Source organism: Catharus ustulatus, chromosome 5 (genome assembly GCF_009819885.2).
Source record: "Catharus ustulatus isolate bCatUst1 chromosome 5, bCatUst1.pri.v2, whole genome shotgun sequence".
Lineage (NCBI taxonomy): Eukaryota > Metazoa > Chordata > Aves > Passeriformes > Turdidae > Catharus > Catharus ustulatus.
In genome coordinates this window covers 67,570,429-67,595,646 of record NC_046225.1, presented here as the reverse complement: position 1 = coordinate 67,595,646, position 25,218 = coordinate 67,570,429, and the positions used below count along the sequence as shown (strand labels likewise).

Genomic DNA, 25,218 nt, shown 5'->3' with positions numbered 1-25,218 from the left:
GTTTTAGACTTAGAATTCTAATTATTAATCCAAATGTTCATTAAAATACAACAGCAGCATGCCACATACAAAAGTGGTTTTTTTAATTTTCATTACGAAAAGCTGTGGATTTTCCTAATAAGCAGGTTCATTTTTTTCAAACAGATCCAATGATGTTGTCTCCTCAAAAGGATTGCATCCAAAAAAATGCAATTAAAATCTGTTCAAAAGCCATGACTGGGGTGTTTTATGTGGCAGCAAGCTCCCTGCTGTAGATAGTCCCAATTAATTCTTCCACTTTTTCCTTTTCATTGCTTTCCATTCACCTTCCTGAGTAGCAAGGCTGCCAAGAAGTTCTTTCACTTTTCTTTTTCTGGCTGAATCTCTGTAAAACAAACAATCAACATATAAAATATTTCAGAAAGATTATATTAGGGAAAATAAGTGCCCTTAGAGAGTAATTAATAATTAATAAAAAGCCCCACAATTCTTAAATTTCACCAACACATCATTTAAATAAAAACATTCTGCATTCTTTTAAACTGGAGAAATGAAACCGCAAAATTGAAATCACTTTAAAATATCTCTATTGAAAATGTTTGGTTGTCCTCAAATTGTCCCATTTTATTTAAGTTTAGTATGGTCTTGGCACACAGTGAAGAAATGAACACACATTAGAACAACCACCAAAGTGGTGCAGAAAGAAAGGCTACATTACCTCTCCATGGTTTCTGACAGCTGCATTCTTGCCAGATACTGGTTATCTTTCCGAATCTCACGAATGGCTCCTTTAAGTTCACGTTTATGCCTCTGGATCAGCTGCTTTCTTTCTTGCTCCTTCTTGCTGCCTGCCTGCTTTTTTCCAAACTCTAAGCTGAAATAAGAATGTATGTGTGAGCACAGAACACCTTAAACCCACAACTTTTTCATATTTATAAGGAGAGGTTTTGTATGAAAACTAACTCAGTATTTAAGGTCTTGCTTGATGAACACACTGGAAAAACACTCACCAGACCTTCTAACTGCACTTCATCATCATGCCAATGACCACACTTCAATTCCCCATATGCAGCCTGCACTTGGAACAGACTAAAAAAGCTAGACTAGAAGAATGGAAGACATCTGGAAAAAGATAGAGCCTCCCCATACATCTTAAATTTTTGCAGACTTCACAGCAGATGCATTTTACAGAAAAAGTCTGATCAACTTGGGGTTAAGTGTGTATGGCTGAGCAAAGCTGTCCTCTTCAATTACTAGAGTAGATAAAGTAGGCATTTTGTGAATTTGCAGATAACCAATATGGCTAAATAAATCAACAGCCAATATAAAGCAGATCTCCTGCATCAGAACATTGTTCTATTATCTACAAAACTAAAACAGTTTTTGCTACCATCCATCTTTTACCATATACATATGAACTACTCACTCTTGCTCTTCTTACTTGAGTGCCTGACCAGATAATAACTATCTAATAATCTTGAAATTTGTTAATTTACAATTCATCATATGGGCAAGAATTGACTTTCAGTGCTATTTTTCCAACAAGATAATATTAGCTCTTAAAATTCCTTTCCTTTTTTTTTTCTTCCCCTCCCTACCACACAAGTAGATGGTCCCTTGTGAATAATGCACAAAATCTAGCAGAAAAACAGTTCTGTTTTGTGTCCTGCTTTCCAAATCCATTCCAGCTAGCTAAAATTCTTAAGGTTTAAATGCACCTTTCCTTTGCATCCAGTGTTCTTTACTTACACTTTCACAATTTTAGGAGTATACTGTTTCAATGGCACTGGCTTCTTTTTCTCACATATCAGTGGGGTATAGTGTTTTACTTTGTTCTCCAGCTCTTTCAGAGCACTGTGATACCATTCCTGAAAATGCAGAACAAATTACAATTGTAAAAGCATATCAAAACCACCATAAATCAAAAATATTGTAAACTGAATTAACGGTAATGTTCTCCCCATGTATTTTTTCCCTGGGTTAAGTCACAGCTACACATTAGGACACTACTAACGCTGACATGCTGTAATCCCAGTTGGATAATTCTTAAAAGCTTTTGGAAGTCTATTTAAATGGTATCATGAACAAAAGTAAGGTCTGCCTGCTGGTAGTTTCACCTAACAGAAGAAGAAGCAAGACAGTTAAAGGCAAGGCAGTTTAACTCAGAGCCTTTCATGGTAATTTTAATGACTGTTTTTTATTTTAATGGCAGAGAACAAAGGCCATTTGACTTCATCTAAGTGATAAAACTTCGTTTTCTAAGGACATTCTATGATACTTCTTTGAGGAAAAGATGATTTTGCTAAATTCAGGAGAGACAGATTAAAAATTTGAATCTCATTGCTAGAAAACAAGCAACTGTCCCAGGTAAGGTCATGACCAGGCATATTTATGTTCATTTAATCTACACAGTTGTTAGTTTTACCTCCCCAGTTTGGTACATGTATTTATTTCACCAAGGTCTTACAGATTCACTACAAAATTACCAGAGCAACCAGATGTCCATATTACTCTTACAAAATGTCACTCATTGAATGCTACATTATTACAAGCCAAGTGCTGTTCTCTTCATTGAGATAGTCAAGACACCACATACAATGGAAAAATACCTCTTCTAAATATTCTCTGTTCTTTGTTTTTTTCACAGGAACATCAAAATCCCTGACACTTAAAAAAATTAATGCTTACACTTGGGTTCTTTGTTTACACACAAATGAAGACACCAGAATTTATTAATAAAACAAACATACTGATTATTTAAATCCTAAGAAATACATACCTGCAGTTTTTCAGGATATTCATTAACTGGCACATGTTGTGTAAGGAGTATTTTGACAGGATGCATTATTTCATGGAAGGATGGTAACGATTCATAGAGAGCTGCACATTTTTTAATAAGGTCAAAACACAGGGCTAGACATGATAACCTGTTAATGCACAGAAAATTAACAATTTCACATGCAAAACCCACAGTGGATTTTCAAATAAAATCAACTGAATTAATGAAATTTGGACTGTTAGCAGAATCCATTAAGACTGCTTGGCAGAACCAGTTACAAATAGAAACAGCTGTGAATTCAGACTAAAAATTTCACTCTCCTAAGCAAATACCAGAAGAATTCCAACAGCAACAAATCTTTATGTCAGTGCACTGAACACAGCAGAACTATCCACTACTCTTGTTTTTACTTCTAAAGAGCACTGTCACTGACATGACACAACAGATGATCCGGTATTTTTTCTGTTCTGCACTTCTTACCTGGTATGATTTATCTCTGTTCTGCTGGTTTCCTTTAATCTAGTCACAATACTCAATGGCACATTTTGCTTCTCCCAACTTTTCAGATCCTCCTCATCACAGACCAATAGCAATTCTAAATTTTTCCCCACTTGTGTAAATGGATGCACTACAGTATAGCCTAAAAAACCAAGAAGAGACATTAAACAAGAACATTTCTATGCATTCTTTCTGAAGAAAATCAGCCAACTCATTGTACATTTTTAATTGTACTACCTTTAAAAGTACTTCTATCTGTATTAAATTTTTCTGAAACAATGGAAAACACTGGAGCATGGGGACACAGGTCAGTGCTTTGGTCACACTGCACAAGCCACAGAATCCAGAGGCAGGGACTAGGAGAACCAAGTACTGTCCACTGTAGAAGGTCAGTGAGAGACTAAAGAACCTGAATGCACTCAAGTCACTGGGACCTGGGTCCTGAGGGAGCTAGCAAGATAAAGCTCCTAAACCACTTTCATATCTGAAAAGTTGTAGTGCCCAGTGACTGGAAAAAGGGAAAAACAATCCTCATTTCTAGAAAGAGAAGAGATCCAGAAAACTACAAGTTGATCAGCCTCACCTCCCTGCCCAGCAAGATTGTGGATCAGATCCTCCTGGAAATCACGACAGAACACATACAAAACACAGAGGTGCTCAGTGACAGGCAACATGGCTTCCTAAAGGGCAAACTGTGCCTGACAGGTTTGGTGGCCTTCTATGACAGGATTACAGTGTTCATGGGTAAGGAAATAACAATTGGTATAATCTACCTGGATTTGTACAAAGCATTTGAGACTGTCCTGCACAACATCCTGGTCTCTAAACTGGAGAGGCATAAATTTGACAGGTGCATGACTCAGTAGGTAAGAATTATCTGGATGGCCACAGCCACAATTGTGGCCAATGGCTCCATGTCTGGATGGAGATCAGTTATGAGCAGGGTCTGTCCTAGGACCAGTTATTGAACATTTTGGCTGGGGACACAGACAGTGGGATTGAGTGCACCTTCAGCAAGCTTGCAGGTGACAGGTGAGTGGTGTGCTTGACAGTCTACAGGAAGGGGATGCCATCCAGAAGGCCCATGACTTCAGAGGTGGGACCATATGAACCTCTTGAATAAGATAAACTGTGAGGTCCTGCATCTGAGTTGGGGCAATCCTACACATGGATACAGACTGGGCAATATGAGTGGATTAAGAGCAGCTTTGCAGAGGACTCAGGGTATTGGTGGATGAAAATTTGAAGTCTGAGCTGACACTGTGCCCTTGCACCCCAGAAAGACAATGTATCCTGGGCTGCAACAAAAGCAGTGTGGGCAGCAGGTCAAGGGAGGGGATTCTTCTCCTCTGCTTCATTGTCATGAGATCCCTCTTGAAAGAATGTGTCCAGCTCTGAGATCCCTGCACAGGGAGCTGGGAAGGACATAGACCTGGCTTGAAAGCATGCAGGAGGGCCATGAAGATGACCAGAGGGCTGGAATACTTCCCATATGAGGGAGCTGGGGTTGTTCAGCCTAGAGAAGAGAAGGCCCTGAGGAGACCTTATAGCAACTTTCCAGTATTTAAATGAGGCCTACAGGAAAGATGGGGAGGAACTCTTTATCAAGAAGTGTGGTGATGAGGGGTAACAGTTTTAAACTGACAGAGGGTAGATTTACCCTAGATAAAAAGAAGAAACTCTTCACTATGAGACACTGGAGTACAGGCTACCCAGAGAAGCTGTGGGTGGCCCCAGCCCTGAAGTGTTCAAGACCAGATTGGCCAGGGCTTTGAGCAACCTGGTCTAGTGGAAGGTGTCCCTACTCATGGCAGGGGAGGGTTAGAATTAGATGGTCTTTGTGGTCCCTTTCAACTCAAACCACTCTGCAATTCTTTGATTCATTCTGTGGATGGGGAAAGTTAAGACATGTAGGTACATGTTTGCCCTGTGGGAAACAGGATGCACAGTTAAACTGCAGGTTTGGTGCAGGATGGAGCACTGGATATGCTTAGGGGGCAGGTACAGGACTTTCCCATGGGGTCACAAGCAGAAGGCGGTCATGAGGCACAGTGAGCTGGAGCAGGGAGAGCCCACAGCTTCAGCCAGAGCCTCTCCTGTGAGCCCACAGCAGGGGCCCTCAGACACACTGTAAAGTCCTCTCCCACTCCAGCTGAGGGGTTTTAAAACAGGAGGAGCATGGAACACAGAATATGTACTGGAGCGGGACATATGGAAAACACTAAAGAATCCCTATGCACAGATCACAGGCTGATCTGTGAAACTGCTTATACAGCAATATGAAAGAAGCATCTGAGGAATTTCATGGCTAAGGGACAAAATAATTTGCATTCTCTGTGCTGGACCTTGGGGTTTTTTCCTGCCCTCTTTGTTTGCCTTATGTCCTGCAAGCTTGCAGAGGAATTGGCTTCAAAACTTTTTTAAGCTTTAAGTTCAGATTATTTACGTGCTCTACGACCTGTACGTGGCTCTTCACAGGCCAGAAGACAATATATTTAAATAAAGGTTTTTAAGGTTGCAAGAGATTATGACACACACGGGCTTATGCAAGATCAGGAACTAAGATATGTGAGTTTTATTATCTGCTTTACTTGTGAGAGGATAGCAGATCTCATTAACAATTTAATTAGCTAAAGCTATCAGCCATGACAACGCCTTCCCACTCCCTCCACCTACAGCTTTTCTTTTTTAAGGTAATAGTTTTTACTATAAATCAGACTGCATTTCAGTCTTTTATGAAGCTGCATTCCATATATCTTTCTCATGTGAGAAATTCATGGATCAAGACAATAAAATTAAAACATTAAGAGTTTATTTGCTGACTCTACTTAATGCTAAAATTTAACCCCAAGGTTGTTTTTGGTGTGACGGTGCATCAACATTCCAGAGAGCTGCATGTCTCCTTATTTTAAAGTATTCTGTGTTGATAGCTTAACCATCACAGCTATCAGCAAAACTTCCACCATGAATATTTAAAAACACAACTGGATACCTTGGGAACTTCAAAACATCAACATTGACTGGAAAGTTCTCAAAGAGAACACTGGATCTCTAAAGTATCTTTTATTGAGCTTTTCCTCACTGCTAACAGAAAGCAACACCATGCAAACTTCATTAGTGCAAAATCATTAACAGAAATACAAAGAAATATTTTAAACAAGGTAACAATTAATCAATAATTACCACTAAATATTTTTCAAGTATCTTATCTAATTTTGCAGAATCCTGTAATTTAACATATTCCTAAGAGAGTACACAAAGGAGAGAAAATACTTTCAGCACTACGTAACCCACCCACTCCATAACCTCTTCCCACCTCCTCCTAAGGGTTCAGCTGTTGGCGTTCTGAGAATCCAGGGCTTAGCTCTGATGCAGCCCAGCTGTGTAACCTTGGCTCACACTTCAGAGGAAACTGCTACACTGTGGGAAGCAGCTGGGGAAAGGTCTATAGACTACAGCCATGCCAGATAATAAAGGTGAAACTGCAGTGATATGTTTGTTGAGAAAAGAGATCAGTGGTAACTCAAAACTTTAAAACAAAAAAGCTAGCATGGAAAGGCAAAAAAGTCCTGAAGGGAAAGGATGGAGCTGCCTACTGAAGTACTGGAATACTGACAGGAGCTAAACCTTCCTCACCAGACTGATGACTATTTAGAGAACAGAAGCTTAGGATCTTAACAAGAGTGATGAGCATACTAATACATAGTGTGTAGTTCATTAAGTCCCAGATATCTTGTGAGTTTATGAAATAATTGAATTTTTCACTTACTTGCTAATATTCTGCCTGCACAATCTACTCCTGCATGCTGTGCCCAGACAGAGATATTAATACATGAATTAGTTACTATAGTCTGACAAAACTCCTTAAAAGTAAATTATTGTCACTGAACTGGTCAATAAAAAAAGCCCCAGAACCAGAACAGCTTTAAAGACAGAAACTCATAAAAGAAAAAAATAATTGAAGAGAGACTGGCAAATTAAAAAAAAAAATACTAACATAGGGATCACAATGAAAAGATATTTTGTTAACTCTGTTGTCTACAAATTGTTAAGTTTACACACTTTTGTTACTATCCTGCTTGTGGGGACAGCTGCCCTCTATTACACTAGTATAAATCCATGTCAAATAAGGAAAAATAGCAGCTTTGTGATTTATGTATCTCATTTAGGTGATACAGCTATTAGCTGAAGATGAAGGGTATCTGTAGCATGAGCTTCTGCCTCAAGTTACAGGATACTCATCAGGAATCCATTAGGAACTCTGAATTTCAGAACACAGTCCAATCACACAGTCTGTTTAGAATGACAACATTGCAAAAATACTGCACTGTGGCCAACATGAGTTCATTTCCTTTAATAACTTCAGTCCTTTCCTTCCTGCCAACAACACGAGAGGATCTAATTCATAACAAGATGCCCAAAAATCAAGGTTGTGTTTGGCTGAACTTGCAGATGATTTTGGCCTTTTGTTCAAAAACAATGAAATCAGTGTGAAATATTTGTATTTAGAAAATTTAAAAGATAACCCCAAATACTAAAACAGACTCTAAACTAAATACTCGTATACTCTAAACAAACTCACCCTGGGCCTGGCTTTTGGGTAGAGAGATGTGAAGTACTCCGAGAAGGAAATTGATGAGTTCTGGTGCAAATCTTCTGGAGAGAGATACATATTCCACGAACAAACAGCATACAAATAACCCTTTAATAACATCTTGCAATGTTGTAATGCGACACTGAAAGAAATAAAAACAACAAAATATTCCTAATTAAAAGTCTATACATCACAAACACAGGATCTCCCAAAAAGATGAATTATTAACTACACTGTAAGCATTTGAAGTCTATAAAATTACAGCCTTTAATCTTTGATGAGAACTACACTGGCTTTCCCTGGTCCTCAAATGAAAAATATGTGCTGAACTGAGTAACAGGTTTATCAGAACTCATTTAGCCACTAGAAGGTGCTAAACCACAAACAATAAATTCTTCAGAAACGAACCAGTGAAATAGAAGGCTCAGAGCAACTTGGCAGCAATAGAACAATTAGCTCAAGACTTTCAAAACATATAAACAGGAAATAGGATAGAAAAATAAGGACATATTTTAGCTCAATGCACTGCATTAGCTACATTTTTAAGGAAAACAAATATTGCCAATTTTTAAGTAAATAACCTCTCAAGTATGAAGAAATACAATATATGGAAAAGAAACCACAAATGAATGACTTCAGATTGTATTCAGTCAGTTCTATCAGTCCCATGTAATTTACCATAGAAGGAATTCTTTAGTGACAGCTTGAAAAATTGAAGAGAGATGATTTTGTGAGTTAGACTATAGCCTGCAAGGGTGGTTTCCTCTTCACCCTCTCTTCCAATTACTATCTGTGGCTATACCAAACACAAAGCTGCCTTTGCAAGTACATTTCTACTATATATCTGAATGCTAGCATATATATTTGGAGTCCAAGGAAGAAATAATAGATGTAATATTATATATTGAGGTACAACACCACAGACATACCTTAGTGAGTAGCTGACTCATGTACACAAAAGCAGGTGTTACAACTGGGTGCCAGAAGTCAGAAGTTGGAAACAGTAGAGATACAATTTTCAAATAAACAAGCTGATTGCACATAAAACAGAAAAAGGCAAAGTATAGTCAAGACATCATTCCCAGGATCTTGAGTTCATACATATGTAACTTTCAAATTAATAACTGCCACACAATAGTAAAAAATACTACAACATACATAATTTTGAGAAATCTGGTATGATACATGACCTATTTATTGAGACAACTGCTTAAATTACATGAGAAAAAGGAATATCCATTATAAGTCTAACACTGGATTGAATGAGGCAGCTGAAAGAGCAACTAAGAAGAAACCCTGCCTCCCAACCCCATGAGACATCTGCTCCCCTTCAGCTCAGCACAACCACATACTCTCACACCACAAACACAGTAGCAAGTGGCCACACAGGACCTTCAACATCTTTCAACCAGTGCTCAACACAGACAACGAAGTGACCAGAATCCTCAGGCACTGGCACACAAACAGTTGCAGCCAAAAGAATAAGCAGTAATTAGGTACACTTTTACTGAAGGGGACTTGAGAAAGCTACAAGTGACCTGCCAAGACCATATGGAAATTAAACATTAGCTGCAAGGTAATGATGAAAATTATTTAAGTGGATATTTACACAGTAAAGCAGATGGAACTAAAGTTTTATTGCTCTTCCACTGTAAACAAATACTCTGCTGAAGTGTTTTGGTAATTACATACTTTGAATTGCAGGCTAAGGTAACAGTAGGCATATGAAAAGCGTACTAAGACAGCTGATCTATGGAATATTCATTTAAACAAGTACTTTGAAAATACAAAGTGATATAATTCCACCCTAAAAGATAACAATGGCCTGCAACCTGGAAAAGTCCAGTGAAGGGAATGAAAGCTGTAAGTGTGACTGGTGTTATAAGGGTGACAGTGACAAATCAAAAACAGAAGTTAAAAGCTCTCTACAATACATTTCCTGCAAAACCCAAAATATCCTGAATAAAGACTCTTCGAAAGAACTCAATATATCTTCCAAGCTGTAAGAACCAAGCCTTCAGTCTATTTTCCTTCAAGAGTCTAATTACTCCATTAGGCAACAGCAATTCATCAAGCTGACAGAAAACAAGTAGCTCCCTCTGAATTAAATTTATGGTTTGTCTTTGAAACTTCATTACAATTTAAAAAATACTCATTTTCCATATGCTCCCTTCTTGAATTCTCCAACAACCATTTACCTAGACACTGCAAAAGGGATCTGTTCACATTTAACATGGCAAGTGAAAATGGGGTATTACCAATACAACACGGAAAAAAAATTTTTCCAAGTCACTAATTTGGCTATTATAATATATAAAGTACTAAGAAATGTTGTATTTTTATATCCATACATAAAAATATTTTCTTGGCTGTTTTTTTGTTTGGTTGGGTGTTTTTTGTTTTTGATTTTTTATTCTAAGAGATATTGCATTTCTATGGAACACTTTTTTTAAACATTTGTACTTAACACAATTAAAGAAGTCACAACATCACTTCTTCCTAAAACTACCTATTTAAGTTTCATCAGGAGAAGAAACAATGTTCTGCTATGAAGACTGGATGGACAAATTTTAGATTTTTTCTCCTTATTAATTCCACAGTCACACTTGTATTCTGAAGAATGTGTGTGTGTATTGTTTGTTTGTTTCTTAGGGGTGGGGTTTTTTTGTTGTTGTGGAGGTTTTTGTTACAGCTTATCTCCAGAAAGACAATTTAAAATATTGAAAAGCCTAGAAAGTCATAGATGCTAATAATTTACTACATTAATGTCATCTTGCACTTATTACCATTCTGTACTAATGCAAAGAGATTATCCCAGCAACATGCATTTGTTACCGTGTCTAAACCTGGAAATGTTGCACGGCCTTTGACTTCAATTATTTCTCCCAGATCATGTGCAGCGTCTCGAAGGATAAACTTGATACTGTCACTGGCTGCCTCAGGAAACATCTGGCAAAGATTGTACAATGGCCTATTAACAAGAAACTTAAGTCATAATCAAGTTACACCACTGATGTTAATAAAAAATTGGTTTTTAAGAACCCATAGGAAGATTTCTTGTGTTTCACCTACATAGTAAACAATAAAAATTACCTGCAACAATTGTTTCTTTTTTAGAATATAGATTATTACTGTAACACTTTAGTTTACAGAGACATGTATTTTTCATTAGGCCTTGTGAGAATCCTTGAGTTGTATCTTTCTAAATCTTAGATAAAACATAATTTTAAACTTTAAAATGTACTCTTGTCCTGGCTTAGGGCAAATCTGGGAGGAAACTTCCAAAGAGATCCCTCTAGAAAGCAGATTCAAGCAGCCCCTCCTCCTACTGGTTTGGGAAAAGATTTCATAAATCATTTGCTATGGTTATTACGTATCCTTCTGAATCTCCTAACTTTAGATATTACTGCAGTGAAGTATGCTGGCTTACACTAGACAGTCCACTATTCTAAACACTCTTAGGCAATATTAAACAACATGTAAGGCAGCAATGTGGTTAGCAAAATTATTACTGCAAACAAGGAAAAAAACCCAAACACAAAGTTAGATCAGCTCCTGGCCTATGGTCAGTTACGGGCATATGCAGTCTGGAGCCTGCATCTGTTTGGCCTCCCAGTTTTTTCAGTGAAATTTGTTTGCAGTGATATTAGCATGTCCCAGCTGTAAAAGACAACCAAAACATATTTATCCTTTGGTACAAACCATGTGTATCAATGGGTCAGAGCTCTTCCTGATGAATGCAACAGAGCAATAAATGCTAATGCTGTATGTAACAGATTTAAAAAAACTTATTGACTTTAGCATGAAATAAAATACATATGCTGAAACTACATAAAAATAACTTCTTGGAAGAAAGCTGTCTATCCTGCAAAGTCAAGATAGGAACCACAGACCAATCTTGTTTGGATGGGATCATCAGATGATTTTTGGAGATTATCTGATGCAGGCCCCTGCTCAAACCATGGCTAAGTTCAAAGCTGGATCAGGTTACTCCTAGCTTTGTTTAGATTTGTCCACCTCCACAGCTTCTCTGGGAAGCTAATTTTAATGTTCAGTACCTTTTCTGAGAAGAAATTTTTCTTTACATCTAATTTCCCTTGTTGCAGCCCTTGCCCATTGACTCTTGTCCTTCGCTGTATACCTCTGAGACAAACTTGGCTCTCTTCTCACAGCCTAACTGCCTGTCAGGCACTTGAAGACAACAATGCCTAACTGACAACTTCCTGCAAAGTGTTTAGTTGGAACTTCCACATGAGCTTTCTATAACACTTTTAATTCCATTTTCATTTAGCTCCCTGAGTGAATTCACAGAGCAAAAACCCACGGAAAAAACAGAGATTGCAACAGAAACTGCACAGTGTCACTGCAAAGCTTAAAATCCTTTATCAGCTGTCTAAATAACCTCCTATACAGAAGTTTCATGCATATATGGTATTACTTATCCACTACCCACGAAAGCCTCTTGCAAATCAAAAAATACATTCTGAGGTTTTGAAAATGTCTCGGTACAATTAATAACAATTAATAATTCAAGTAACACATGAAACAAAGTTAAAGACTGAGAGTTACCAGCTGCCAACAAATTCTACAGGATATTTGAAACAAGCAACAAGTTAAATGCTTAACTCTAGGTAGCTTTTCTCTTTAAACCCCAAAGAAGCAAAAGTCCATAGGATTCAATACTTACAGGACCAGTTTGTCAATTGTTCTGAGCTCTGGTAAATCCAGAGTTGCTAACTCTCCAATATATTCCAAAAGGAAGCCAAACAATTTCTGCAAGAAGCATAATATGTTAAAATTATTAAGTTTTTCTTCATTGTACATATTCTTAAAGAGTGATACAGAGTCAAAAAATGAAGATTATCATCTTAATTCTACTGTTACTGACAACATAGAAGCATGCATATTTTATAGTGCTCCCTGAATACTTACTAAAACTTACTCTGGAATGAAAAGTTATTTTAAACATAAAACAAAACATACTTCCAACTTTGCTTTGTTTCCCACTGCAAGGCTTGGATGATTGCATTTCTGAATCCTCTCCAGTATAATAAGCTGTTGTTCTATTGTTCTTCCAGCCAATAAAGACTTAAATGTCTCATAGGACTCAGGAACTAGAAAATAAAAACAAAAATTGACCACACGAAAATCTCAAACTTCACATCTTTAATTCAAGTGAATGTTCAACAAATTTCCAATCTGAGAATAGCCACAAATAGAAAATTATTTTTAAAAAACCCCAAAAACCCAACAACCTGGCATAGATTTAGTCAACATGCTAAAAGACATCCTAACTAGCTGTGCTTTTTTGAGTTATTTTAGTATGACTGCTTTCTGGTGAAAGCAAATCCTGAATGCAATTCAAAAGGCTTTGTGTAGTAAGTCATCTTCTGATGGAAAAACACAAGCACTTAAGGAAGTTGTTTGAAAGATTGTTTAATCTTGCAACAGATACTTTTGTTAGAGAAATCTACACTAGGACAATAGTTAGATGAATTATGTACTTAATATAAATGAATGTTTTGTGTACTCCTTGAAACATATCTCCTCCTTCCTGTTAGGCATGGACCCAAGAGCAGTCAAACTTTGAGTGTCTCTACAATAATGCAATGTTACATCACAGGGATTAAGCTTCAGAATCCTGTCTCTCCAAGCATATTCAGACAAAAATTTCTGTCCAAACAGCAGAAAAACTGTAAGTGTAGATCAAAGAATACTGTTCTGGCTTCTCTTAGGTAAAACAGTGATTGGATAAGCTGGTTGCCTTCAGAAAGGAGCACAGGTATTTTTATTTTATTCCCCTGTTTTTATCTTCCAATTCTGGTGCTGCTCAGAGGCACAGAAGTTGCTCTAAGATGAAACAGATCTGGTTCCTACTTCTCCAAGCACGATTAGGTTTGCTCACTAAGAACAGCAGCTACCAGTTGCTCTTTGAATAGTGGAAGAAAACTTTGAAGCACAACTTCATGAATGAATGTAAGGCCTACAGGGCAAAGAAACTGACTGCTTGTTACAAGCCCCATGACAACAAGGGATCTCTAGATCAGTCCTTTACTTACCAGTAAATGTATAGGGAAGCTCTGATTTGGCAGCTTCTCTCTTTGGATCTAATTTCTCCACATTCTCTGGTTCATTTTCATTTGCCTTGTGTTTCTTCTCTTCTTTATTCCCTGCAGCTTCTTCTTCACTCTCAAGATCAGATTCAAGATCTGAGTGGCTATCTGCAGCACCATCCTCCTCATCTTCACTTGCAGATTCTTCCTGACTTTCTTCTTCATTCTCATTATCTTCTTCCTCTCCTTCCCCCTCGTCATCTTCCTCTCCCTCTTCCTCTTCTTTCTCCTCCTCATTTTCAATATTAATTTTTCCATCCTGTCCATAGAGAAAACAAGCAGTTAAAATACTGATAATGTGGCTAAAAATGCATGGAGAGATTCTAAGCCTTACTGCCTTGACCAGGCAGTGAATGTCAGCAGTGCAGCCAAGAAGGGATATTGGAGAGAGAACATACATACAGATATAAGAAAGTAGGGTATTTTCAAGGGGCTGTCAGAAACTGGAAGGAGAAGAGGAAGTATATGAGGAATAAAAGAAACCACACAGAAGGAAAACTAGAAGATGGAAACATTATTTGTATAAAAACATATTCCTTCTATCTGTTAAAACAGCATCTCAGATACATATTTGGTCCCATCCTGGTTTTATTAATCATCAGTTTAAATTCACATCCACAATTGGTATTCTTCCCTCCAAGGAGAACAGATTTGACACTTGTAAGGCCACACAGAACACAGCATCCAGTTTTGGGCCTTCAAATACAAGAAAAGTATTAATAAACTGCAGCAAGTTCAGCAGAAAGCCACCAAGACTACTGGGGGCTGAGGCACCTGCTCTGTGAGGAAAGGCAGACCTGGGCTTACTCAGCCTGGACATTAAAAAAACCTCTTCACAGTAAGGGCAGTCAGTGCACATCTCTCTGAGCAGCCTCCATTCTTGGAGATTTTCCAACAACAGACTGGATCTGAGTAAACTGGTGACTTCTGCAGTAAACTGCAGCTCTGAGCAGGAGGCTGGACTAAATGTCTCCACAGAGTTCACTTGCCAACTATTTTTCCTAATCTTCTTTTCAGACCTCTGAAAATTCAGAAATTTTAAACCTTACCTTGTAAGACAATAAATGCCTGTCATCTTTATCCAGGATAAAGCCATCAGCTAAATCATCAGCTGACATGTGGCTGGGCCTCTTTTTATTTGCCTCTTCATCTATTCCATGCATTCGACGTAATCGATCTGCCTGTATTTCACAGGAAATACCACACACAGATGTGAGACATTGAGATCAATCAGGCAACTACACCAAAATGGAAGATTTCTCAAATATTATAGTTAAGAAAACACAAGGAAAAACCAGTTAATTTGGATTACTCAAAAAGTAGGTGAAAAGAAAAAACCCAGGAACTCAAGAAATTATGAGCAAAAGCTGAAAATACCTTTTTTTTTTTTTGGTAGGGAGTGCAGTCTGGTAAGAGCACACAGTCAATTGGATTGGTTTATTTAAAAGGCTTTAAAACTGGGTTAACCAGAAGCATTGTGTTCTCTTATTTTAAAATTTATGTCTTTTGCTTATGGGATATCATTACTAGAAAATAAAAGCTACTAAAGTGTTTCAGGATTCTGGAGTGTTTATCTGCTTCACGTGTGTAAAAGTTGGTAGTGAATGCAACCATATCCTGAGATTTTTGGGATACAGATACAGCATCAAACTCTAAAATGGTAAGAGTAGAAAAGAAAAAAGTATCTTTCTGTTCTGCTGTTAGATACTGAGCTGCTCTGATGTAATCTGAAGGTACTGAATTCCCTACAGTCTTAAATGTGTACTTATATATATAAGTATATATACACCAAATATATATATACCAAAATAAAAAGAAAAAAAGTGTGAAACATTTGCCAAATTATTCCATCTTCCCATAAGACCCAGCACTCCATGTAACAGAAACAGCATGCAACATTTCCCAAGACATTGCTATTCCTCTGCAAAGCAAAGCTATGCACATGCTACCACTGAAATGCTCTTGCAATAGCAATAAATGACTTGCCCAGTGTATTAACTGTAATTCTGTCCAACATGATATTCCACTAACTTCGAAGCACCTCTCAACTCTGAATAATTTAAAACCTTTAAAGGCAAATCAAAGTAACATTACATTGTTATTAAGGAAGATTGCCTCATTTCATAAACCTCCACAGTCACATACTAGGTCTGTGGGTGGTTTTTTTTTTGTTTTAATATCAGATTACAAACACAAACAGAAGATTTCCTGAATTCACCCTGTGACGAACTGAAATTTAGTACAGCCACTTACAATCTAAGGTCAAGCAATGAATTTAAGCAGTCACTCCCAAAAGACAGGCCCCAAACAATCTCAGCCATAAATGGTATACCTCCAGCTTCTGGAGTCGGGCCTGCTCCTCTTTGGCCAATTCCTCTTCTGTCTTCAGCCTTTCTGAAGGTTTTGCTTTCATCTCAAATCCAAGTTCTCGAACAATCATATCGTATTCATCAGGCTAAAGAAATATTTATGCAATTGTTTATTATCTTAAGTTTCATTATTCTGCTTTGGAGCCATCCCTCTGCCAGACTAACAGCTGAGGAATCAGACTGTTACGATAAAAAGGAAAAGACTGCTTCCAAAGCAAGCTGCAACAACACTCAGAATTAAGACAAGGAATGATAAGAAGGGTTAAAGAGAAATTCTCCTGGAATTTCTCCCTTCCTCACTTCAGTTGCTCACAACTGAAAAACTTAAAAATAATATCTTAAATAAGAACTGGTTACTTGTTACTTAAAAAACCCTTCAAAATATTGTTTATTAACAAAACACAGTCTTAATTAATAAATTCATAATTTACATTTCACTTTTTTATCTCATTTCATTTGAGATAGGCCTTTGTTAGTTCCACTAGACAAAAGTCTAGATTAAAGAAAATAAAAAGGGATGTTGATACTCAATGAGCTCCAACATGCCATGGAGCAACTTAAAACCCAAAAATCAATACATCAAAATAGGAACTTTTGGTCCAGTATCTTCTCAGTTTTAATGCTAATTAACTGATCTAACTACCTGAACTAAATTAACTGAACTAATTAACTGATGTTATAAAATCTGGATTCTACTGCAAAACAATAAATGGAAATTCACAATATTCTGCAAGATAATACACATTTCTAGAAGAAAAATAAAGAAGCTCAATACAATGCCTATTCTTAGATTTTAAAGTTTATTTTCCTCAGTATAGAATACAAATGATTGAAAAATCATGAGACCATAAAATATCTATTTAAAAGTAAATTATTTTCATTCCCTTTTTGAAAGGGACAGAGCCCAGTTTCAACAAGGAAATGTCTGTTGTCAAGTACAAGTTGTTTTATCAAAGGAACGCTCCAAAGGCACTCAAAATAAATCAGTGGTTCGAACAATTAATTTTTCAAGAAAATTTATTTGTGCTACAAATAAGCTGTAGTCAAGAGTGTTGTTCAGTCTGCAACCTCCCTCTCACTTGGTAACTAAGGAAAAGCAATAACTAATTGAAATCACAGAAATCATATAAAACTCTATATTCCTACAACTAATCAGACTGTCCTAAAACTGCAGCACTCCTTCAGTGTGAATTGAAGCAGCAAATATTTTGTTTTATGAAGTGATGAACTTGGCCTTGTACTTCAGCCACCACAAGTCAAAACTACAAGTTACCAGAACTAAAGAAATTAATCTACTCAAAACCTCACCTTGGGTTTTTCTACTTCTTTGTCTTTTCTCTCTGACTTTGGTGTTTTGCGGGCAATAAGGGTTTGGATTTCCTTCCAGTCTTTGTCAAGTTTTTCTGTCAGTTCTAAGGCACTTTCTCTCCGAGTTTGCCTCTCTTGCTAGAAAAATAAAACAAAAACAAATGCAGCAGTTATGTTCAGATGGACGTGACATAGCATTTACAACTTAAAAACGAAAATGCTGTCTTTAACAAATCAATAATTCCAAATATTTAACATTTTGAAGCTGCAAACATTTTGTGGAAGAAGCAGTACAGACCTATGCTGAATGGTACAAGGGTTGCATTCAGCAAACAGGTGTGAACACAACAGGAAATTTGGGGATACAAAAGAATGGCAGATATATAAGTTATATCTAAAATGCTTATGAAGTCAGACTTATTAAAGAAGCCTGGAGTCCTCTCAGCTTCCTCCTTTGTTTTCTATGCCACTGTTATTCTATTCTACAAATATAGAAATGCTGACAGCTTCTTAATCATGCTTACTTACCCTTCAGGGCTAAAAACTCACCTTTTCTTGTTTGGATTTAGCTATCATCTCTTCGATGAGTTCTTTCCTAGACTTAGGTTTTTCCTCTTCTTCAGCTTGCTGCTCACTTGATACTTTTTTACGAAGGAGGCCTCCACCCCCTCCAAAGTGAGCAGCAGTTAATTCAGCTAGGAAAAAAAAAAAAGTAGAATGTGAATCTTTCAAATCCACACATAACTGCAAGAGTGCTGCCTGCTACTGGGACAGTATCTCCCTATTCTTTGAGAATGGGAGCAATTTTAACTATTGAACCAATCATGCATTATTCCTATCCCTATGGGAATGGCCATACCAAAAGAGATTGTGTCAGACACATAATTTACACTGACAAATACTTGCTATGAGGTAGGATCATGTTTTTTTTCCAGTATTTATCCAACAGGAAGGTCCAAACATGCAAGAAAGCAACCAAAAAACTCACACTTCCAGATTTTTGACAAAGGGCTCAAAATCCAGATACCTGTTTATGCTGAAAAGCTCACAGAGTAAAAAAGCTTACCAGCAGAGTATGTCCCACTTAACCCCTGCTAAAATCCAGAGAGCTGGTCTGTGTCTGGCTAAGAAGTAACCAAATCTGGTTTAAACATTCCAACTAAGAACATGATATTCTCTCTCACTGAAAGACAGTACTGAACAAATGATGTACACATTTACCAGTAATAAAATTACCAGTGAATCATCAGCTGGCACTTCTTACCTGATAGTGTTCCTCTTTCTTCTGTGTCACTATCACTATCAACAATATCATTTAGTTTTTCAATTTCTGCCAAAGATTGGCCATAGTGAGTCAATTCCTCATCTTCATTAAGATTGTAGATATTCTTCTTTCCATAATTTTGCTAAGAACAGTAAAACAAACACATGAAATATCAAAAGATCTTTAGTTCTCAGGCAACAAAATAATATAGCTTTAGTTTTAGTGCTAGTTGAGGAGATTGTTATTCCAGTGTTTTGCTGGAACTTAACACTGGAATAAGAGCACTGCCACACCAATATTTTCATTCAAATACATTTTAAGAGAGTGTATCATGTCTCTCTTATACTAATGCACAAATGGACTAACTCAGGAAACTAGGAAAGCTGAAGTTTTATCTATGTAAAGATCAGTAACATCCATTTTTATTTACTGCATTTCAGGCCTAATGAAACCTAGACTTCAACCTACAAAAACCGATGAGGTAGAAAGAATAGTACTGTACATTCAATTCACAGTACAGAATGACAGCAAGTTACAGAGTTCTACTCAGCTACTGAATATACTCGGTGACCACCTTTTGCTAATGGAACTTCTAAAACAAAGTAGTCAAAGAAAACCAACTCATCAATTAATCTGCTTATAACTAGCTTTCTTACATGTCAGTGCTCAAAGAAATCTCTGTTTCAAACAGTTGTCCTGCAAAACCAAAAAGATTTAATGAAAAAACTTGTATTTCCACAAAACAAAATTTTTTTTTGTAAATTCTGAACCTATAAAATCAGAAATAGAGCATTCCTCTGTAAAATCCTCTATTAAGGGGGCGCTCCCAATCCAAAAATTCAAGTGTGCCTTGTGGTTTTGTGTTTGGCTTTTTTTAGTTTGTCTTTTTCTTTTTTTTTTTTTTTCATTTTTTATTGTTTACCTGTCTTTCCAGAGTGAATCGTCGGATCATCTTTTCCTCGGGAGATATTTTGGTGTTATATTCACCAAAACGTTTATCTTTAAACACATTTGTCTTTTCTCTTTCTTTATATTCTTTCAGTAATGTTTGATTGCGCTAGAAGAAAAAAGATAAAAGGAGATAAAGTTAAAAGAACAGAGAACATCTACTTCCAAAGTCAATGCAAAAAAGACTCCATGGTATCCTGTCAACAAAATAATCTCTATACTGCAATCATATAATAAGTAATAATTTACCAGAATGCCACGAAAGAGAAAGAAAAATTAACATGAAAAAAAGATGGGAAGCTCACACAATACATTCAGATTAAGTTCTCCTATAAGCACCTATGTGAAGATAAAACATTACACAATATTTAATTTTATCACATACAAAACCCATGCATTTACACTGAAGAATTCCAATACATCTCAAGCTTAGTAAACTAAGAATGACATATTAAAGAAAGCAAAAAGAAAGCCAGCAAAAGTCAGCTGAGCTATTTTTGGTCATTTCATCCAAGATATAAAATCCTTGAGTGGATCCACACATCCAGCCCTGCGTCACTGTTGAGTGTGGGAGGTCAAGCATCAAAAGAAGCTTATCACACCTGTACAAGGTACTTACTATGTGCCCTACTTTTGGGACAAGTAAGGAGACAGGTTTACTTTCCAATGCCAGTGACATAATTAATGACAAGTATCTGATTTATCTTACAAAATAAACCCCTAAATGCTAAAATGTGATATACAACATTCATGAAGTTTTCTAAAATCTTGACTAATAGGAACATAATTTGAAAGCTAATTTATAATTTCATCCTGAAGATATTATACAGTTTCTAAAGAAAGAAAATATTGATCATGTCTAAGCTGAAGAAATATCCATTTTTATTTAAAGCACATTAACTGATTCTTACAGAAAAATACAGTGCCATTCATATTACCAGAACCTCACAAAGTGCTGCAGTAAAGGAAAAGGCTGGGTTTCCTACTCTAGACCTCTGCAGCCTCACTGAGCATTCACAATTTTCAGATGCTGCTGTAAATGACACTAAAACTCAGGTTTCATCGAATATTATGCCAGTTCTACCTTCTATTTACTTCTTACAGTGACCATATAAATATCATACAGTTGAGACACTGTATATGAACATTAATACCTCTTAATACATTGGGTACCAAAAAACATTTCCATGATTTTTTTCTACTCAATTATTTGATTACTTCTCCTACTGATAAAAAAAGAAAATACTTAATCTATCACCTTTCACAATGCACATAAAATGACAAACTATTTCTGCTTTTGCTGCACTTGCCCTTCCAGGAAGTACTTTAAACAGTATGTATGTAACATGTCAGAGAATCTCAGGGACATACTTGCAAATTACACCCTTTTCAGCCTTAACCTAACCTTCAGAGGTCTCAACTTCTTTGCTGGTTTGTCTGAAGTGACAGACCACTAAGAAGTCCAGTGTTTCACCCAAAAATAAGGTAGGCTGCTGGAATCTGAGATGTATGACACACTCTCCCTTATGCATCACAGATTTTGGTCAGGTAGCTACTGATGGCAACAGAGAACGAAAAGAGGCATTTTGAAAATGGTACAAGAGTTGAAGACAAAAAATCTACTCTACTCAAATTGTATGGTCATTCTTGTGACAGCAGGGGAGAGATCATCACATCCCAACATACTTCTACAACATGATTATTTAACCAGTGCACAAAAATAATCACCTGCATTTGTTTTCCAGATCAACAGCAGTTTCTTCGTAGCTACACATTTCTCACTGCATCTCGACCTTAGTGCCCTTTAAATCTTTCACTATTACACCAACTATACAACATTAACGAGCAGCTTAACATCGTGTGATCACCAGAACCGACCGATGCAATGAACACTGACTCTGGTCCAGTACTGTCCAGCCGTGGACAGTACCACGTGCCACGGTATTCTGGACCTGGCTAACTTGAGAAGAGAACCATTCCCACACCAGCAATAAGGAATAATAACTGCTGAACCCTGTGGGTTGCACTGGCCGGAGCCATCCCCGAGCTCTCCATCACCCCCTGAGCATCCAGAGGTGACGGCCACTCGCAGAGCTGCTCTCTTATTCCACCTGAGAGGGCCCCAGCCTCATCATCTCCCCACATCCACAGACACCCTCCTTCCTCTCTGCTTTGGATGTCCTCTTACCTTCTTGATGGCCTTGGACCGTGAGACACCAGGCAGCCCCACGTCATTTTTGGTCTTCCTCCCCAGGATGTCAAACTTCTGCCTGTTGACTTTCACCTCAAAGGGGTTGCTCTTGACCACGGCCATCGCCGACTTCACAGGGCCCTTTGCTGCGGAGGGCATTGACACCTTTTTCTTCCGCTTCGCCGCCTTCCCCATCTCTGCTCCGGCTGCCCTCAGGGACGCGGTGTGGAGGCAGCGGCTCAGCCCTCAGCGAGCAAAATGGCGCCCAGGGGGGCACAAAAACCCCCGAATTCCCCCTTGGCCTGACGCCTGCCCGCCGCCACAGCTCCGTGAGAGTCGGAGGGGCGTGAGGCGAAGGAGGGTGCACAAGAGAGGAGGGAGAAGAGAAAGGAGAGCGCAGCACGGCCCCAGCGCACCCCTCAACCCGCCGCGCCAGCACTACCACATGCGCACCGGCACCTTCCACCTCTCGCGAGAGCTCTGCCCAAGTACCGCGATAGTTAAAGCTCTGCTCCCGCCCGCTCTGGGACAAGGCCGGGGGTTGCCCGACGCACTACATATCCCAGCAGGCCCACCAGCCACCGCGCGCGTGTCCTCAGCGCACACCGCGCTCTGCCTGCTGGGACTTGCAGTCCCCGTGGCCGTGAGGGGGTGGCAGCGCAGGGGCGGTGCTGCCTGAGGCGGGCGGAGGAGCCATGGCCGGGGCGGGCGGGCGCTGCCTGCTCTCCGTCTCCGCCCTCGGGGAGGGGGAGCGCGGTGCCGGGGCGAGCAGCGGGTGATGGGGAAGAGGCGAGCGCAGTGCTGAGGTCCTGTGGGGCCGGATGAGCCGAGGCTTGGCGCCGCGGCGGTGGCGGGGCTGGAGGAGGGGGCGAAGGAGGCTGTAGGGGCGGCCCCCGCTCCGGCTGCCCTGAGGGGAAGGAGCCCCCGACCATGGAAATCGAGAACATCGTGGCCAACACGGTGCTGCTGAAAGCCCGGGAGGGTGAGAGCCGCGGGGCGAGGCGAAGAGGGAGGAGAAGCGGGAGTTCGAGGCGGGGCGGGCTAAGGACGTATGTCGGGGGAGGAAAAGGGTCTGAGGTGAGGGGGAAAGGGGCCCGCGAGGAGGGGGAGAGGAAGTGATGGAGGAGGAGAGGCTGGGAGGGAGGAGAGACTGCCGGGCAGGGGGTCCGGGCGGGGCGGGGACCCCTCGGGGTGGCGGCAGGAGCCTTCCCGGGGCGGGCAGCGAGTCCCGGGCAGTGCCCTGAGGCACCTGCCCTGCTCCTCCCGCGGGATCTGTTTGGAGTTACTGGCTTGTGGCTTTGCTTCTGAAAAAACACTCCTTCCTCCCTTCCCCCTTGATTCTAATAGTGTTTTTACCGGATGTTTTAAAAAGGTCCTTAATCTGTAGTTCTCAGTTTGTTTATAAATATAAATGCATATGGATATACACGATAAAGTGACATAAATCTTCTCTAGAAAAACCTTGCACTCCATCTTGCTGAAATTCCTGCCTGTGAAAAACGTAGCTGTTGAATGCGATCTGTACTTTGTAGTCGAGTATTTTGTATTATCCTAATGCAAAAGTATGTTGTTTTCCATTAGATTAGCACTTAGAGTTTGACTCCCCAGAGCACCTTGAGTTGAAGATTGCTCCCCCCAGCTAACAAACGTTTTGAGTAGATAATTAGTTTTAGTATAGCACGTGGTTGCTGTTTAAAAAAACATCCTGAACTAAGATTGTCCTACTGCTTTTCGTGTATATAACTGTCCATTTAATGGCCACTTGAAAGTCTCCCTGGATTACCAATGTACTTTGTGCAGAGTGTGTTTTTCAACTATGAAATGTGCATATTCTTTTTGGATTGGATCCTGCTCTCTTAATTGTGTTGAGAAGTCCTATTAGTTAAGCTGGGGCTGTTTAAAGTGAGTAAGAACAGTAGAATCTGCCTCTGTATGTTTTGCAAGTTCCTCCAACTCTAAATGGGTTTGGCACTTACGCCATATGTGTATCCAGTTAAATTTGCCTTAAGCAGCAAGAGAGGAAAATCAGCTTTTTGACTTTGAAGTGGGGTTTAGAAAACAGAACAGTGATCACAATTTTGGGCCATTTTCCAACCTTAGCTGAAGAGACCACCTCAGACTAGAGGACATGTTTTGGCTGGTTTCACTGACGGTAACATGTCTGTGGTGGTGCTGCCTGAATTTGGAATTTGCATTGAAGTGATCTGAGAAATGAAGGGAAAGTGGAATCTGGCTCAAAACTTTACTGTGCCCAAACCCTCACCACAAAGAGTGGAGTGGTAATCTGCAGAGGCTTTTAAGTGGCTGCTTAATGTCAGGCTGCCTCTTTAGTTAAGGTTTCACTATGTTTAAAATAAATTATAGTGGTAGAACTGACCAAACAAGATATTTTAATGAACTAAATGGAAGTCTGAGAGCAGCTGATGTGAAGATCAGCTCTACCTGACGTGAAACTTAAAAATGTAATGGTAATGATCTGTTATTCTCTTTATACCTTCAGTTGGCCTGGGCTCTGTTGTGTAAGCATGCACAAAAAAAAAGTGAATTCTGGCTTTGAAACTCTAGAACCCCATTGATGAATTGGTAGAAGGTCTTTTACCTTTTCAGGTCTCAATCCCTGTGCATGGGGTGCTTTTTATGTCACATTTTTCAAAGCACTCATTGAAATGAAAGTATTTTCTGTCTGTTGCATGCTCTGGCTGGTCTGGGAATGTCTGGTTTACTCCATCTGTCAGGACCATTCCATAAAATCCCTGTCCCAGCTCTATTCTTACGTGCCTGATAGACTGCAAGGTGATGGAATTTGCAAAGTTAATGTGTGAGATAGATGCTTTAATATATTCTTTGCTAAAAGGGCCTCACAAATGGGACAGAAGAGCAGACTTCCAAATTACTTTCCTGCCTACATTTCTATTATCACACTCTATAGTGTATGGAGAGGTGGGATAGCCACCATGGAAAAGTGCAGAATTATTTCTTGTGGAAGAAAGTAAAATCCAAAGCTAATATACAACAACAGCTTCTCTTGTTTTCATGCATAGACTTTAGCCATGTCAGTAATCCTTCTCCTCAGTGTGGCTGAGAGAAGGTGTTCGCCTGGATAAACATATCAGTTGTAGAAGCAAATAAAATAACATGTAAACTACTGTGCTTTTATCCTTTCTTTGCAGTGCTT

General features: G+C 38.9%; 2 protein-coding genes across 3 annotated transcripts in view; one reads left to right on the top strand and one right to left on the bottom strand.

Moving 5' to 3' along the window:
• Nucleotides 1-58: 58 nt before the first annotated feature.
• Nucleotides 59-22,494, bottom strand: NOP14 (NOP14 nucleolar protein). Its single transcript, XM_033060091.2, has 18 exons — nt 22,041-22,494; nt 19,827-19,961; nt 18,905-19,046; nt 18,190-18,335; nt 17,641-17,778; nt 16,296-16,418; nt 15,013-15,144; nt 13,910-14,222; nt 12,834-12,964; nt 12,538-12,623; nt 10,686-10,821; nt 8,780-8,881; nt 7,839-7,992; nt 3,239-3,398; nt 2,759-2,906; nt 1,729-1,847; nt 698-853; nt 59-364 (listed from the first exon to the last, which is right to left on the bottom strand). The coding sequence occupies exons 1-18, from the start codon at nt 22,236-22,238 to the stop codon at nt 265-267; spliced, it is 2,619 nt and encodes an 872-aa protein (XP_032915982.1). The 5' UTR covers nt 22,239-22,494; the 3' UTR covers nt 59-264.
• A 252-nt stretch (nt 22,495-22,746) lies between these two features.
• Nucleotides 22,747-25,218, top strand: part of GRK4 (G protein-coupled receptor kinase 4) — a 41,346-nt gene continuing 38,874 nt past the window's right edge. Inside the window, exon 1 of one of the 2 annotated variants that reach the window (XM_042779284.1) lies at nt 22,747-23,025. In XM_042779284.1, coding sequence (XP_042635218.1) covers nt 22,974-23,025 — 52 coding nt within the window. In that variant the 5' untranslated portion in view covers nt 22,747-22,973. The remainder of the gene's footprint in view (nt 23,026-25,218) is intronic. The other variant, XM_033060476.2, reaches the window with a different exon arrangement.

Coding starts and splice junctions, on each gene's coding strand:
- NOP14 (XM_033060091.2), bottom strand. CDS start 22,238: ATGGGGAAGGCGGCGAAGCGGAAGAAAAAGGTGTCAATGCCCTCCGCA. Junction 19,047..19,826: donor GATTCACTCTGGAAAGACAG/GTAAACAATAAA, acceptor TACTGTTCTTAG/CAAAATTATGGAAAGAAGAA. Junction 18,336..18,904: donor AGAAAGAGGAACACTATCAG/GTAAGAAGTGCC, acceptor TTTTTTTCCTAG/CTGAATTAACTGCTGCTCAC.